Source organism: Sorex araneus, chromosome 3, assembly GCF_027595985.1.
Source record: "Sorex araneus isolate mSorAra2 chromosome 3, mSorAra2.pri, whole genome shotgun sequence".
Lineage (NCBI taxonomy): Eukaryota > Metazoa > Chordata > Mammalia > Eulipotyphla > Soricidae > Sorex > Sorex araneus.
In genome coordinates this window covers 195,109,627-195,123,560 of record NC_073304.1, presented here as the reverse complement: position 1 = coordinate 195,123,560, position 13,934 = coordinate 195,109,627, and the positions used below count along the sequence as shown (strand labels likewise).

At 51.3% G+C, this 13,934-nt stretch overlaps 2 protein-coding genes and 3 non-coding genes across 8 annotated transcripts; 4 read left to right on the top strand and 1 right to left on the bottom strand.

The window, feature by feature from the left end:
* Positions 1-3,369: 3,369 nt before the first annotated feature.
* Positions 3,370-9,073, bottom strand: RAB34 (RAB34, member RAS oncogene family). Of its 3 annotated transcripts, none has more exons than XM_055131406.1 (11): positions 9,013-9,073; positions 8,137-8,358; positions 7,834-7,925; positions 5,226-5,294; positions 5,022-5,123; positions 4,869-4,933; positions 4,708-4,759; positions 4,457-4,538; positions 4,292-4,382; positions 4,057-4,164; positions 3,370-3,785 (listed from the first exon to the last, which is right to left on the bottom strand). In XM_055131406.1, the coding sequence occupies exons 2-11, from the start codon at positions 8,188-8,190 to the stop codon at positions 3,718-3,720; spliced, it is 783 nt and encodes a 260-aa protein (XP_054987381.1). In that variant the 5' UTR covers positions 8,191-8,358; positions 9,013-9,073; the 3' UTR covers positions 3,370-3,717. The 3 variants fall into 3 exon arrangements, with proteins under 3 accessions (XP_054987381.1, XP_054987380.1, XP_054987382.1); XM_055131405.1 differs by having other exon boundaries at positions 8,912-9,062; XM_055131407.1 differs by having other exon boundaries at positions 5,226-5,291; positions 8,912-9,061.
* A 1,284-nt stretch (positions 9,074-10,357) lies between these two features.
* On the top strand, positions 10,358-13,890 carry RPL23A (ribosomal protein L23a). 2 transcript variants are annotated; one of them, XM_004605021.2, is made up of 5 exons: positions 10,359-10,502; positions 11,008-11,191; positions 12,592-12,768; positions 13,573-13,642; positions 13,833-13,890. In XM_004605021.2, exons 1-5 carry the CDS (start codon positions 10,478-10,480, stop codon positions 13,845-13,847), a joined length of 471 nt encoding a protein of 156 aa, XP_004605078.1. In that variant the 5' UTR covers positions 10,359-10,477; the 3' UTR covers positions 13,848-13,890. The 2 variants fall into 2 exon arrangements, with proteins under 2 accessions (XP_054989307.1, XP_004605078.1); XM_055133332.1 differs by having other exon boundaries at positions 10,358-10,502; positions 13,573-13,890.
* On the top strand, positions 10,842-10,909 carry LOC129403940 (small nucleolar RNA SNORD42). Its single transcript, XR_008629572.1, has one exon. It is a non-coding gene; the product is annotated as a small nucleolar RNA SNORD42 (small nucleolar RNA).
* Positions 12,451-12,521, top strand: LOC129403978 (small nucleolar RNA Z17). The gene has a single exon (XR_008629596.1). It is a non-coding gene; the product is annotated as a small nucleolar RNA Z17 (small nucleolar RNA).
* On the top strand, positions 13,431-13,495 carry LOC129403941 (small nucleolar RNA SNORD42). The gene has a single exon (XR_008629573.1). It is a non-coding gene; the product is annotated as a small nucleolar RNA SNORD42 (small nucleolar RNA).
* Positions 13,891-13,934: the final 44 nt, after the last annotated feature.

Below are 13,934 nucleotides of genomic sequence, written 5' to 3'. Positions count from 1 at the left end.
GCACATATGCGTGTGGGTACATACGAGAAATAAGTACAAGGTGTAGTGAGCACAGTCCTATTGTAACATATAAGAAACAATTCCAGAAGAGTGTATAAGTGTTAAAGCCACATCAATAACATTCTCCACATTTTACTCTTTACTTTCTCTACCAAACTCCAAAGCAAGAGTGATCCTTTAAGATTCCATCCTCAAATAAAATAAAATAAAAATCAGGGCTGGAGTGATAGTACAGTGGGTAGGGTGTTTGCCTTGCATGTGGCCAACCTGGGTTTGATCCCCAGCATCCCATATGGTCCCCCAAGCACCACCAGGAGTAATTCCTGAGTGCAGAGCCAGAAGTAACCCCTGTGCATCACCAGGTGTGTCCCCCCCAAAAAAATAAGAATCCATCCTCAGGGGACTAGAGTGATAATACAGTGGGTACGGTGCTTGTGTTGCATGCAGCCAATTCAAGTTCAATCCCTGGCTTCCCATATGGTCCCCAAGCCCTCCTGCAGTGACTCCTGAGTGCAGAACCAGGAGTAACCCCTGAGCATTGCCGGTGTGGCCCCAAAACAAAAGACAAACAAAAGATTCCATCCTCAAGAGAAAGAGAACATGCTGGAGCAATAGTACAGCAGGTAGAACATTTGCCTTGCATGCCGCTGACCAGGGTTTGATCCCCAGCACCTCATATAGTCCCAAGGAATAGAATCAAGGAGTGGACCCCTGAGCATGCCTAGGTATGCAGCCCCTCCCTTCAGGCCAGAGAAAGAGAAAGAGGGGGGAGGGAGGGAGGGGAGAGAGAGGGAGGGAGGGAGAGAGAGAGAGGGAGGGAGAGAGAGAGAGAGAGAGAGAGAGAGGAAAGGGTGTTTAAATGTATTTTTCAGTCTTCAATGGTCTCCCCTGCTTCTGCTTTGCCCAGTCCCAATCTTCACTGTTCTACAGGCCTAAGAGTCTAAGAGGAGAACCACTGCTCAGACCTTTCTACCTTCTGTAGGTCTGGAGAGTTCCAGAAACAAGGGAGAGGGAGAGCCAGGAGTACACAGAAAAGGCAATCTTTCCTAGATAGCCCTTCCAGTGGCTGAGAGAGAATGGAACCAGGTATTTAATACATGGAGCTCTTGTTGCTGGGAGTTAGGATGTGTTCTAATCATGCTTGCCCATGCTTTCTCAGGTGGCATCAGGTCATATATGTCCCTCCATTGCTAATCCAGATGCTGAATTTTTTTTTGGGGGGGGTAGGTGGGTGTCACACCCAGCGATGCTCAGGGGTTACTCCTGGCTCTGCACTCAGGAATCACTGCTGGTGGTGCTCAGGGGAACATATGGGATGCTGGGAATCAAACCCAGGTCAGCCGAGTGCAAGGCAAACACCCTCCCCATCGTGCTCCAGCCCCGATGCTGAGATTCTTCCAGCCAATCCTTGGCTATAAACCAGATGGCAACAGTGAGTTAGGTTCTTGGTCATTTGTCACCCCAAAGTTTTTTTTCCCTTTTTCCTTTTGGGGCCACATTCAGCAGAGCTCAGGGCTCACTGCTCAGCGATCACTCCTAATGATGCTTGGGGGAACATATGTGAGCTGAGGACTGAACCTGAGTCAGTCACATGAAGGTAAGCACCTTATGTGCTATCCTATCTGTCCAGCCCCAGATTAAGGATTTTGAGTGCTTTATATTAACCATGAAGTCTCATTAGAATATTAGGTCCATTTTTTGGATGAAGAAACTGAGGCCCAGAGGATAACTGATTTACTTATGGTCCCAGGCAGACAGTATAGTTTTAAACATGGGTGCTCCTGGGGCTGGAGTGATAGCACAGCAGGTAGGGCGTTTGCCTTGCATGCGGCCAACCCGGGTTCGATTCCCAGCATCCCATATGGTCCCCTGAGCACCGCCAGGGGTAATTCCTGAGTGCAGAGCCAGGAGTGACCCCTGTGCATCGCCAGGTGTGACCCAAAAAGCAAAAAAAATTAAATAATAAAATAAAATAAACATGGGTGTTCCTGACTCATGGCTTATTTTAGGGGGTTCAGAGAATTTTATTTCATTAGCAGGATGTGATACAGGACCTCATGCATGCAGAGCAAGCACTAAGCAACACCCTCAATACCCAAATGCCTTTTTCTCCTTTTCAACTTAGTTCTTTTTTTTTTTTTTTTTGGTTTTTGGGTCACACCCGGCGATGCACAGGGGTTACTCCTGGCTCTTCACTCAGGAATTACCCCTGGCGGTGCTCAGGGGACCATATGGGATGCTGGGATTAGAACCCGGGTCGGCTGCGTGCAAGGCAAATGCCCTACCCACTGTGCTATCGCTCCAGCCCCTCAACTTAGTTCTTTAATGACATTTTTATGTGTGTAGTTTTGGGGCCACATCCATCAGCACTTGAAGGTTGATCTGTGCAGTACTTCCAGGACCATGCAGTGCCTTGGGACTGAATCTTGGCCTCCTGCAAGCAAAGCATGCACTTGGCCCATTAAGCTAGCTCTCCAAGCCCCATTTTTTTTTTTTTTGCTTTTTGGGTCACACACGGCAATGCACAGGGGTTACTCCTGGCTCATATACTCAGGAATTACTCCTGGCGGTGCTCAGGGGACCATATGGGATACTGGGAATCGAACCCAGGTTGGCCATGTGCAAGGCAAATGCCCTACCTGCTGTGCTATCACTCCAGTCCAAGCCCCATTTTAATATGTAAATATAGAACTACTTATAATTTTATGGTTTTTTGGGGGTTTTTTGTGTGTGTTGTTTTGTTTGTGGGCCACACCTGGTGGTGTTCAGGGCTTACTCCTGGCTCTGCACTCAGGGATCTCTCCTGGTTCAGGGCTCAGGGGACCATAGGGGATACGAGGTTTAGGGGACTAGGTGGGTTGCCAAGGATCCAACCCAGTGGGCCGTGTGTAAGGCAAGAAGGCAAGCGCCCTACGTGCTATACTATCACTCTGGACTTAATGATAGAAATTTAGGGGTCAGAGTGATAATACAGAGGGTAGGGCATCTGCCTTGCATACAACCAACCGGAATTCAATCCCCAGCACCTCATATGGTCCCCCGAACACTGCTAGTAGCAATTCCTGAGTGTAGAGTCAAGAGTAACTCCTGATCACTGTTGGGTGTGACCCCAAAACAAAAACAACAAGAACAAAAATGGTAGAAATTTAGGGAGGGAATGGTTTCTCAAAGCTAACCCAATCACCCAATAAGTATAAGCCTTGCCTTGCAAACTTGGTCCTGTAGCATCCAGTCAGCATGAGTCTTACCAAGGGGCCCCAGGGCTGGAATTCCAGCAGGACACTTCAAGACAATGGTTGATGCAAGACAACCACTCAGCCCTGCTCTTTCTATACCCCTTACCTCCAACAGAGGACATGAGACCCAAACTGTGAAGAATAGATTTTAATGCATAAGGCACAGTGTGAAGCTGAAATCAGGCCCCTTTAGGCCCCCTCAGACCCAAAGGCCCCAGCAGGGTAAGCAAAGCCACAGGGGCCTCCTCCTCATAGCTGGGCAGCCTGGAAAACCCTGGAAACAGGGAGTGGCATCCAGTCTTTGGCATGATGCCTTGAGGCAGGAAGTGACTAGCATGGTCCCCTTCTGGGGACAGTCACTGAGGCGCAGCTCTTTGGTCTGAAAACCAAATCCGTACAATGTCCTGGGGCTCAGCTCTGAGAGAGTTAAGGTAACACAGTGCCCCAGAGTTAAATGGTCTCTGGACAGTCCCCTCCTATCTCAGGGGCAACACGTGGGTTTCTTCTTGCTGGCAGTTAGATACAGGTTGCTGTCATCACTGTTGATGCCTGCAGACAAAAGTGAGAAATATGGGGCTGGAGCGATAGCACAGCGGGTAGGGCATTTGCCTTACACGCAGCCGAGCCGGGTTCGAATCCCAGCATCCCATATGATCCCCTGAGCACCGCCAGGAATAATTCCTGAGTGCAGAGCCAGGAGTAACTCCTGTGCATGGCCGGGTGTGACCCAAAGAGAAAAAAAAAAAGTGAGAAATATGTGGAAGCGGGTATCAGAGATGCCCTAATATTCTCCGCCACCCTTGTTCAGGCAGGCACTCACGGACAACATCTGCGATGCGCCGGGCCCCAGATTTTTCCAGCTCAGCCAGCACGTTCGCTTCAAAGGTCAGTGCCGCAACACGAAAGAAGAATTCCCGGACATTTTCACCTTCCAGACAGAAGACAGGTGGTCATGGGCAGCTCCAAGCCCGGAATCCCTGGCACAGCTCAGAGAGGGGTGAAAGGAGCAAGTTGCAAGAACTGCCATGGCTGAAGGCTTGCAGCCGCTGACTCACCTGTGAGAGATGAGACGGCCCAATATTCCGCCTTCATCTCCTGGGCCATGCGGAGCGCATCTTTCTCCATCAGCACATACTGAGCAGGGGTCTGCAGGGCAGTCAGAGTTGTGGGCAGGAGGCTCGCCTTGGGCAGGGGGGCAGCCCCACCACCAGCACACTTACACTCAGGTCCTTCTTGGAACCCACGAGGAAAAGCAGCACACTGGAAGGGTCGTTCTCCTTGAGGGCATCTGCCAGCCACTGCCTGCCAATGAGGGTAAACAGCGAGGAGAGGGAGCTCGCCAGGCTCCACCACTAACACTCAGGAGCTCACCACTCCCTCTGGGTCCAATTGCGGTCTTCTCCCTGGCATGCCCTGAAACAGCCCTCTTTTCTTTCCAGAGCCCCCAGCATACGGAAGCATTTCCACCTACTTGGTATGCTCCAAGGAAGCCACATCATTCAGGTTGAAGACAATAATGACAGCTGGAAGACAGGTGAGGACAGTAGTGTTGGCACGACTCGCTTATTGCCACACCTCACATGCCCAGCCCCAGATCAGAAACCAGGTGTGCCCCTTTGTCCACCCCGTTACCTTGAGCTCCTCGGTAGTAGGTCGATGCAATGCATTTGAACCTCTCCTGACCTGCGGTATCCCAGCTGGGAGGAAAGAGGGGGTGAAACACACTGGGGCGGGGGGATTAGGGCTGGAAGATGGAATGGCTGGAAGGATGAGGGAGTAACTCACAGCTGCAGGCTGAAAGGGACGCCCAGCACTTCAAATCGTTCCATTTCGAAGTCCACTCCAATGGTGGCCTTGTAATTCTTATCAAAAGTGTCCTTGCAGAACCTGAGAGGTACACGTGCTCTGGTCCTGAATGCAGTCCACCAGGCAAAGCCTGGCCACCCCCCTTGCCCAGCCTTATCCAGTTCAGCTCCGGTGTGCCCTTACCGATTAATGAGACACGTCTTCCCCACAGATAGGTCCCCCACCACAATCACCTTGGAAATCTTAAATCTGCTGGATGGGGTCAGAAAGAGAGAGAGTACAGGGGTAAGGCACATGCCTTGCATGCAGCTGACAGGGCGTGATCCCCTGCACTGAATATGGTCCCCCGGGCACCTCAAAGAGGGAGCAGGAGTAAGCCCTGAAACACTGCTAAGGGTGGCTCTAAACTAAAAATAGGTTGGACACATATTAAGTAGGCACCAACTCATTCATTCACCTGAGTCGAGTGCTTTTTGCGGGCGTGGGGAGTGGGCATAGCATACTATGTAGTGCCAGGGATCAAACCCAAGCCTCCTGCATGCAAAACATGCACTTATGGGGCCAGAGCACAGTGGGTAGGTTGCTTTCGTTGCCCGTGGTCAAACCAGGTTCAATCCCTGGCACCCCATTATGGTGGTTCCCTGAGCCCATCAGCAGTGATCCCTAAGCACAGAGCCAGGAATAAACCGTGAGCACCACCGAGTGTGGCCAAAAAAAAAAAAAATCCATGATTTTTTTATAAAGAGATAACCTATAACCCTTTAAGTTATCTCTTCATCCCCTCCCCCCTTTTTTTTTTTTCTGGTGACAGAGAGGCAGGTGCACCCAGACTGGGGTTACTATAAACATCAGGTTCCCAAACAGCTTTCCCAGACAGAAGTGCTGAAGAGGAATACTTGGTGCTTCAGTATCCTTGGCATGAATTTGAATCGCAGTTCTTTTATGTACTAATGTGACTGTACAAGTTACTTGCTTTTTTGTGTCTCTTCAACATCTGTCAAGTAGAGGTGGTGGGCGGGGGAGATGGCCATACCCAGAGGTGTGCTCAGGGATCATTCCTGATGGGGCTCGAGGCACCAAATTGGTGGTGGTGCCAGGGATTGAACCCAGGCCTACCGTGCACAAGGCAAGCAAGCACCTTACACACTGTACTAACACTCTGGTCTTAGTATATCTTTTCCTGGCTGTTGTAAAGGTTAAATATGAAACAAGTGTTGGGGGGCCGGAGCGATAGCACAGCGGGTAGGGCGTTTGCCTTGCACGCGGCCGACCCAGGTTCGATCCCCGGCATCCCATATGGTCCCCCAAGCACTGCCAGGAGTAATTCCTGAGTGCAAAGCCAGGAGTAACCCCTGAGCATTGCTGGGTGTGACCCAAAAAGCAAAAAAAAAAAAAAAAGAAAAAAAAAAGAAACAAGTGTTCTACATTCTGAGAGAATTCCCTCTCTTCTCACTTATATTTTGACATCTCTGAATCAGGAGTCCTCTTAAAATGATGGTGTTTTCCTAAAAGACAATGAGGAACCTAGTGAGGTCGCACAGGGAGTCAGTACTTGCCTCACACACAGCCGAACCTGGTTCAACCCTGAGCACCCAGCCAGGACTAAGCTTTCAGCACAGATGGGTATGGCGAAAATACCTCTTCCTTCCCCAAATGGTAGTCTCCAACACAGCAACGAATATGGATGCTCAATGGTGGCAATTTTTTTCTTCTTTTTGGCTTTTTGGGTCACACCTGGCGATGCTCAGGGGTTACTCCTGGCTCATGCACTCAGGAATCACTCCTGGCGATGCTAGGGGACCATATGGGGTGCTGGGAATAGAACCTGGGTTGGCCGCATGCAAGGCAAACGCCCTACCCGCTGTACTATTGCTCCAGCCCCAATGGTGGCAATTGTTATTAGTGTTACTATTTTGTTTTGGATTGTTCTGGACTTTTTGGGTCACACTGGGCAGTGCTTGGGGATTCCAGGGATCATAGGTGTCAGCCATGTGCAAGGCAAATATCCTAACCTGCTGTATTCTATCGCTCCAGCTCCTGTGTGGTTTTTTTCAATTTTTTTTTCTTTTTGGGTCACACCCAGCAATGCTCAGGGGTTACTCCTGTCTCTGCACTCAGGAATTACTCCTGACGGTGCTTGGGGGAACCATATGGGATGCTGGGGATTGAACCAGGTCGGCCACATGCAAAGCGAACGCCCTACCCGCTGTACTATCCAGCACTTTTATTTTTTTATTTTAAATTTATTATTATTATATATATAAATAAGAGATTTATTCTTGATGGCACTGCCTAGGGCCCAAGAGAGTATCAGTGGGAAGTCAAGATGGGGACCACCCACTCCTATAGGGGACTTCCTCTTTGTCTGGAATCTGCTGCCAGGAATGGACACCCAGGTCACCCCTGGTGGTGCTTGGGGACTATGTGGTGTCACGGATGGAATTCAAGTCTTGGGCATGCAGAGCATGTTCACTAGATTTTGGTGCCACCTTTCTACCCTACCTGCTCTCCTAGGGCTCACCACAACTCTGCTGCGAAGAAACAGAGGCATAAAAAGTGGGGAGGAGGGGCTGGAAAGTAGGCAAGGCACTGGCTCTGCACGCAGTGGACACGAGTTCAGTCCCTGGCAGCCAGTAAGATGCCCTGAGCACGGCCGGGTGTGGACCAAAAACAAACAAAGCGGGGATGAAAAAGCAGGAGAAAGTTAAAATGGAGCCGCTGCAGGATGGCTGCAGTCGCGTGCTGGAGCGCACGGTTCCGGCCTCCCTTTCTTTGTACGTCTCTAACTCACCCCACGGTGCCTGTCCGGTGCTCCTGGCAGGCGCAGGTGACTCGGGGATGGAAGTCTTTGTGCACGTGCAAAGCGGCCTCCTTCCTCTGGCACTGAGAGGCACGGAAGAGAACGGGGCTCACCCACTCCTGGCCCTAGTCCCGGCGCCAAGTAGCCGCGGGCGAGGGGTGTGGAGGGGACCACCCAGAAGCAGCAGGCCTAGCTGCAAGGCCGGGTTGGGTCCGATCCTCCCAGCGATTAAGCTGGCTCCTCCCCGCCCACACCCCACCCCAGCCAGATGCCCGACGTGGCCCTGGCGCCTACCTGGGGCAGCTCCGCCAGGACGCGGTCCCTCCGCACGGGCGCCAGAATGTTCATCTTGCCCGCGGCCTTGCGAGGCGCCCGGGGAAGGCGGAGAGGCTTGATTCGCCCCAGCGACCCGAGTCCGTGGAGACCCGACGATCACCCGCGACCGAGGTGTCCCGACGATAACTCGGGGCCACGGGGAGCCTGCAGGAGCCCGCGGCCTCGGGGACGCTACGGCCACTGCGGGCCACGGAGAAGAGACGATCACCCGGGGCCGGGGCGAACCCACAATCACCCGGGCTCGGGGCGTCCCGAAGATGACTCGGGGACGAGGAGACCCCTCAGCCGCCAGATGGGGGCGGGGAGGCTCGTCGGGGGGAGGACGGGCCCGCGCAGACCCCACGATAACGCGGGGCCGGACCGTTCCTACAATGACTCGGGGCCGCGGAGCCCCGACGACAGCCCGAGGTGGTGACGGCCCGACCATAACAGAGCGGCCCGGGGGGGCGCGGGGCGGCCCCGCCACAGGGGGGTCGGTGTGACCAGGGACGGCGCCGCCAGGCCCGCGGGCTGCTGGAGGAGGGGGCGAGGGGCCTCGAGGCTGCAGGACCTAGCGCCCCGCTCGCCGCACCCTCCTTGGGCGCTGTAACCTGATCCCCGGAAATTCCTGGAGAAGGGCCGCCCCCCGCCCCTCGTAGGGCTGCTCGCGGCCCCGCCGCCCGCCCCGGTCTCCCCCTCCTCTCCTCTCCCGGGCTCCGCTCCCGCTCCCCCAGCAGTCGCCTCACCCCCGCACCTGGATGGCCTCCGCGGGGGCTGGAACCCGTCCAGACAGGGATCCCCCCAGGGGCTCCCCCTACACCTCCGTGCGGGGCTGCGCCTTCCCGGGACCCTTACCCCGCCGACTGGGTGAAAGGGAATCGGTGATTAGCTGCGCAGCATCTGGCTGCGCCTGGAAACTACTGGGAGGGGAAAGGGGGAGAAAAGGGGCCCAAGGAGAGGCGGCGCTTCCCGCCTCAACTCCAGGCCAAGACCGTGACTCACAGAATCTGCCCCCGCTTGCCCTTCTGGTGTGAGGGGGGGCGGGCGGGGAAAAGGGGTGCCCACCGAGAATGATACTCCCCAAGTCTGGTAGGTTTCGCTCCCAAGTCTGCAGTGGAGATTGGGGCGGGGGGGATGGGGGTCGGCGAAGATCAAGCTGCCTCCATCAATGGAGGAGAAAGGAAGGCTGGGAGGCCAGGCTCTAGCCTTTGAGGAGATTAGCGCTTCGGGGTCAGGGGGCTCCCCTCAAATGGGGGCGTTCTTATCTGGCCCACTGGAATGTGCCTCCCAAGAACTACTTGTAGCTGTGCATAACAGAGGACAGATCATCAAAGAGGAAATCTGGTTTCCAGAAGGGAAAGACAGTCGTTTGTGTATAGGCACGGACCCTCAGGGAAGCCAACCCAGAAGCTCAAGCCAGCTCGCTGTCAGAAGGAGACTTGACTGAAGCGTCACCTGAAACAGCGAATCTGAGAAATCTATGCACCAGGTGATTGGAAGATTTGATGGATTTCCTCGACGATTGGGGTAATGCATGAAATCTACTGCAGGTAAAGAGGCCGAGTTGACCACCCCCTCAACTCCTTTGACACTTTGCTCCTCCCGGGCGCCTGACTCTTTCTTTATCACTCTACAGATAACTTTCTGATTAGCCACCCCCACTCTCCCAACCTTTTTCAAAGATGCCAGAGGGATTTGGATCGGACAAATTCTGCTCAGACGTTCTAGAATTTTACTGCACTCTCCTGGCATTAACCCATACTTATTACAATTAGTAGTGCTAAAGTATGCAACCTTTCTTCCTGAGACAGGAAATCATTCACAATGGGAAGCGCTCAAAACCATACCCGAGGGGCCGGAGCGATAGCACAGTGGGTAGGGCGTTTGCCTTGCACGCGGCCGACCCGGGTTCGATCCCCGGCATCCCATATGGTCCCCCAAGCACTGCCAGGAGCAGTTCCTGAGTGCAAAGCCAGGAGTAACCCCTGAGCATCGCTGGGTGTGACGCAAAAAGCAAAACAAACAAACAAACAAAAAAAACCATACCCGAATGGCATTCGGCTACAGCACCATCCATCCGCCCTAGTGTATAGACACGTGTCTCTCAGAAACTACAACTCCCGAAAACCTTTGGTGTCTAACGAGGGGCGGAGTGCGCATGCTTCGTCTCACTCAGGAAAGTAAAACTAACTACCATTCCCGGCGGGCATCACGTCACCAGACCATCCAATCAGATTTTAGCAGGAAATATCGCGAGTCTTAGGGCCGCCTTCGCTCTATAAGCCCGTGGGAACGGCCATAAGAAACCCTTTTTACGAAGATGGCGCCGAAGGCCAAGAAGGAAGGTGTGTGCTGCGTCCGGGGTGGTCCACAACGGGCTATTCGGGGATTCCCTCAGAGTAGCGAACTGGGTGGGCAGCGTTTGGGCTTAGCTAGCCCTTGGTGTCAGCTCCGGGGCAACTTCTCGAAATTTGGCCACGTTGCGGCGCGCGTGGGCCTGGCCGCATGGGCCGGGCCGGCCCAACCGGCCTCATTTACCGGAGAGTGTAGGAGTCGGTTCTGCAGAGCTGCATGCGCGGCCAAAGACTAGAATACCATGTTTTCAAGACCCTAAGGAGTTAGTGTCTTCGGTGCTGTTTTTTTGTTTTCTAATGTTAGAAGAGTGTATCTGCTCTCCCCGTGCCATGCATATGATGGAAAAAATTTTAATCTCCTGAGACTTGTGATGTCTTCAAAGGAACCACTGATGCACGTTTGGCCAAGAGGTGCCCTCCCGGGCCTTCAGGAAGTAATCGCTTTCTCACCCCCTCCTTACCCCCGCAATCACGTTACGTTCTTTTCTTGTCTCAGCCCCTGCCCCTCCCAAAGTTGAAGCCAAAGCCAAAGCTTTGAAGGCCAAGAAAGCAGTGCTGAAAGGCGTCCACAGCCAGAAGAAGAAAAAGATCCGCACATCACCCACCTTCCGAAGACCCAAGACCCTGCGGCTGAGAAGGCAACCCAAATACCCTCGGAAGAGCGCCCCCAGGAGAAACAAGTCAGTATTACAGCATACTAAGAGGAGTTGGTCACTGACCAGTCTACACGTCTAGATCTTGGGACCTCAGAAACATGTTGTGGGGCGGGAAAGATTGTATAGCGGTAGGGCGCTTGCTCTGCATGCAGAGGACTCGATTGCGATTCCCGGCATCTCATGGTTCCCTGAGAACGGCCAGCAGTAAAACCTGAGCATCAGAAATTAATGCCATATTACTGTACTTGGGACTTGTATGAGAGGACGCTTATCTCGGGAATCGAACTTGGGACCTCACATGTGACTCGACTTCCCTAAGATGTTCTACTAGGCGTGTGGAGGTGTGGAGATTGACATTTAAGAACAGGAGAAGGCTTCTCCCCGCCCTCTCCCCCAGTGCTTTCAAGGTTAATTATTGAATTATTATGGAATTAATTTTGTTCGTACTGGTCAGGATTTTATACTTAATTTTCTTGGGGATGTAAACTAAGCCTTTAAAGATATCAGTGGTCTTGACTAGCAAGGTTAGGTGTAGCTTTCAATGGAGAAGATATGGAGTAAGAAGAGAGGATAAGGGAAATTGTTTATGTTGGGTATGAAACCCTTTATAATAGTGCATGGGAAACTTTCCATCAAATTTTTACACAAAGAAGGGTTCGACCTGGAGGAAATGAGCAAAAGGTTAGCATACTGAGGAAGTAGGTTATTATTAAACAATTGATAACTGACCAGGTTTGGGCCAGAATGATTAGGGTGCTTGCTTTGCACTTGCTGGGTTCGACCAAAAATGAGGCAGAGTAGAGCCATGGCTGTGGTATTGCTGCCAATGAGTGGGTCTTACTGCTTTCTCAGATGTAGAATAGGTTGTGTCTATGAGGAAAAGTTCGGGGTAAGCTTTTCTTTGTAAGTTTGGACTGGGAATTTAGTTGAGAGATGCTTTAATTGAGCATTAAGCAAGAAGTTCCCAAGAATTGATGGACTTCAATTGAAGCCAACTTGCAGCAGCAATCAGAATTGGTCCATCCTACTTTGAAGCACTTCTTTAGAGCCTTTCCGGGTTTCAAGATTTTATCTTTGTGCTCTTGGAATAAGCTGTTTAATGTTTTATTTAAAATTGCTTCAGGGGTTGGAGAGAATAGTGGTAGGGCAGTTTGCCTTGCATTTGGCCAAAGGGGTTCGATTCCTGGACAAAAAATAGAGGATAAGAGATGTTGATGTAAAAGGGATGGTGTCTGCTCTGCGTGCGTGCCCCCCCCCATGAGGCTTTAGAACCCTGATTTCAGGGTGCAAATGATGACACTATTAAGCGACCAAAGTCTGACAAAAGTGATTGCTACTCAGTGTCTGATGCAACTGGCCTCTCCTGACATTGGGGCCTTTATTCTAGGCTTAGGCCAGATGACCCCGTTTTCATTCTTTCACAGGCTTGACCATTATGCCATCATCAAGTTTCCTCTCACTACTGAGTCAGCCATGAAGAAGATAGAAGATAACAACACACTTGTGTTCATTGTGGATGTCAAGGCCAACAAGCACCAGATTAAACAGGCTGTGAAGAAGCTCTATGACATTGATGTAGCCAAGGTCAACACCCTGATTAGGTGAGTGGGACCCGAAGAGCCAAGACACTGGGTTTTTGGGCCACATCGGGCAATGCCCAGGGCTTAATTCTGGCTTTGCACTTGGATCGCTCCTGGATGGCTTGGGATATCGTATAGGGTGCCAGGGATTGAACCCAGGTTGCCTGTGTGCATTGGACACTGCACTATTGCTCTGGCCTGAAACCTGAACAGTTTTGAAATTCCTTGGTATTACAAGACTTGGTTAACAGGTTGATGTTGCACATGCCCTCTGGTTTTCAGGTACTTGATGTCACATTGGATAGACTTCACCACCACATACGCACAGTAGTTTGTTAAAGTGAGATGACAGAAGATTGTTGTATAGTTGAATTTTTTCTTGTTGGTAATTAAAATGTTTATTGGAAAGGAGCATTTATTAAATGAAGCTATCCGATGGTGAAAAACACAAATTGCAGTATTAGGGTGTCATGTTAAGCATCTGGTGCTCATTTTTCTTGGTTTCCCTATTTCCAGAAGTAAAATTACATAAAATTAACCAAATATAGGTCTCTAAAAGTACCTGTGGTATTTCCTACTAAATAACTCACATTGGACTGGAGCATTTGCTTTGCCTAAAGAGGCCCTGGGTTCCATCCCATGTGCTAGAAATAAATGGCTGTGTGGCTTCCCTGCTATTCTCTGCGCAAGTGATGGAAAAATAGCTATTTGGAAAAGAATGACATCAACAAAGGAACCACTGATGCGCTGGAGGCTGAGGGCTAATCATAGAGGACTATGGGGTCAGTGGGGCTAGTATGGACCAAGGTTTCCTTCTCTACCCAGGCCTGATGGAGAGAAAAAGGCATATGTTCGGCTGGCTCCTGATTATGACGCCTTGGATGTTGCCAACAAAGTAAGCTTCCTTGCTGCAAACTCAATGCCCACCATCTTACCCACTCTGAATGATCAAAGTCTGATACTTGTTGATCAATTTTAGCTGTCCATCTGCCTTGTTTTTACCGTGTCCTCATTCTCAAGACATTCCAGCTTAATCTTCACATCTTTCCCAGCTCTCAGTAACAAAGCTCCTTTTTGTTTTTCAGATTGGGATCATCTAAACAGTCCAGCTGGCTAATCCTAAATACAGTTTTTTTTCCACCATATATATGCTTCTTGGTGTGAATTTCTGGTTGGGTTGGAGAGAG

What these genes read in the sequence shown, in the direction of transcription:
- RPL23A (XM_055133332.1), top strand. Translation starts at nt 10,478, where the DNA reads ATGGCGCCGAAGGCCAAGAAGGAAG. An exon ending in GCCGAAGGCCAAGAAGGAAG is followed by an intron (nt 10,503 to 11,007) that starts GTGTGTGCTGCG and finishes TTCTTGTCTCAG; the next exon opens with CCCCTGCCCCTCCCAAAGTT. An exon ending in AAGGTCAACACCCTGATTAG is followed by an intron (nt 12,769 to 13,572) that starts GTGAGTGGGACC and finishes TTCTCTACCCAG; the next exon opens with GCCTGATGGAGAGAAAAAGG.
- RAB34 (XM_055131406.1), bottom strand. Translation starts at nt 8,190, where the DNA reads ATGAACATTCTGGCGCCCGTGCGGAGGGACCGCGTCCTGGCGGAGCTG. An exon ending in TCCTGGCGGAGCTGCCCCAG is followed by an intron (nt 7,926 to 8,136) that starts GTAGGCGCCAGG and finishes CGTGCCTCTCAG; the next exon opens with TGCCAGAGGAAGGAGGCCGC. An exon ending in GCTTCCTTGGAGCATACCAA is followed by an intron (nt 4,539 to 4,707) that starts GTAGGTGGAAAT and finishes CCTCATTGGCAG; the next exon opens with GCAGTGGCTGGCAGATGCCC.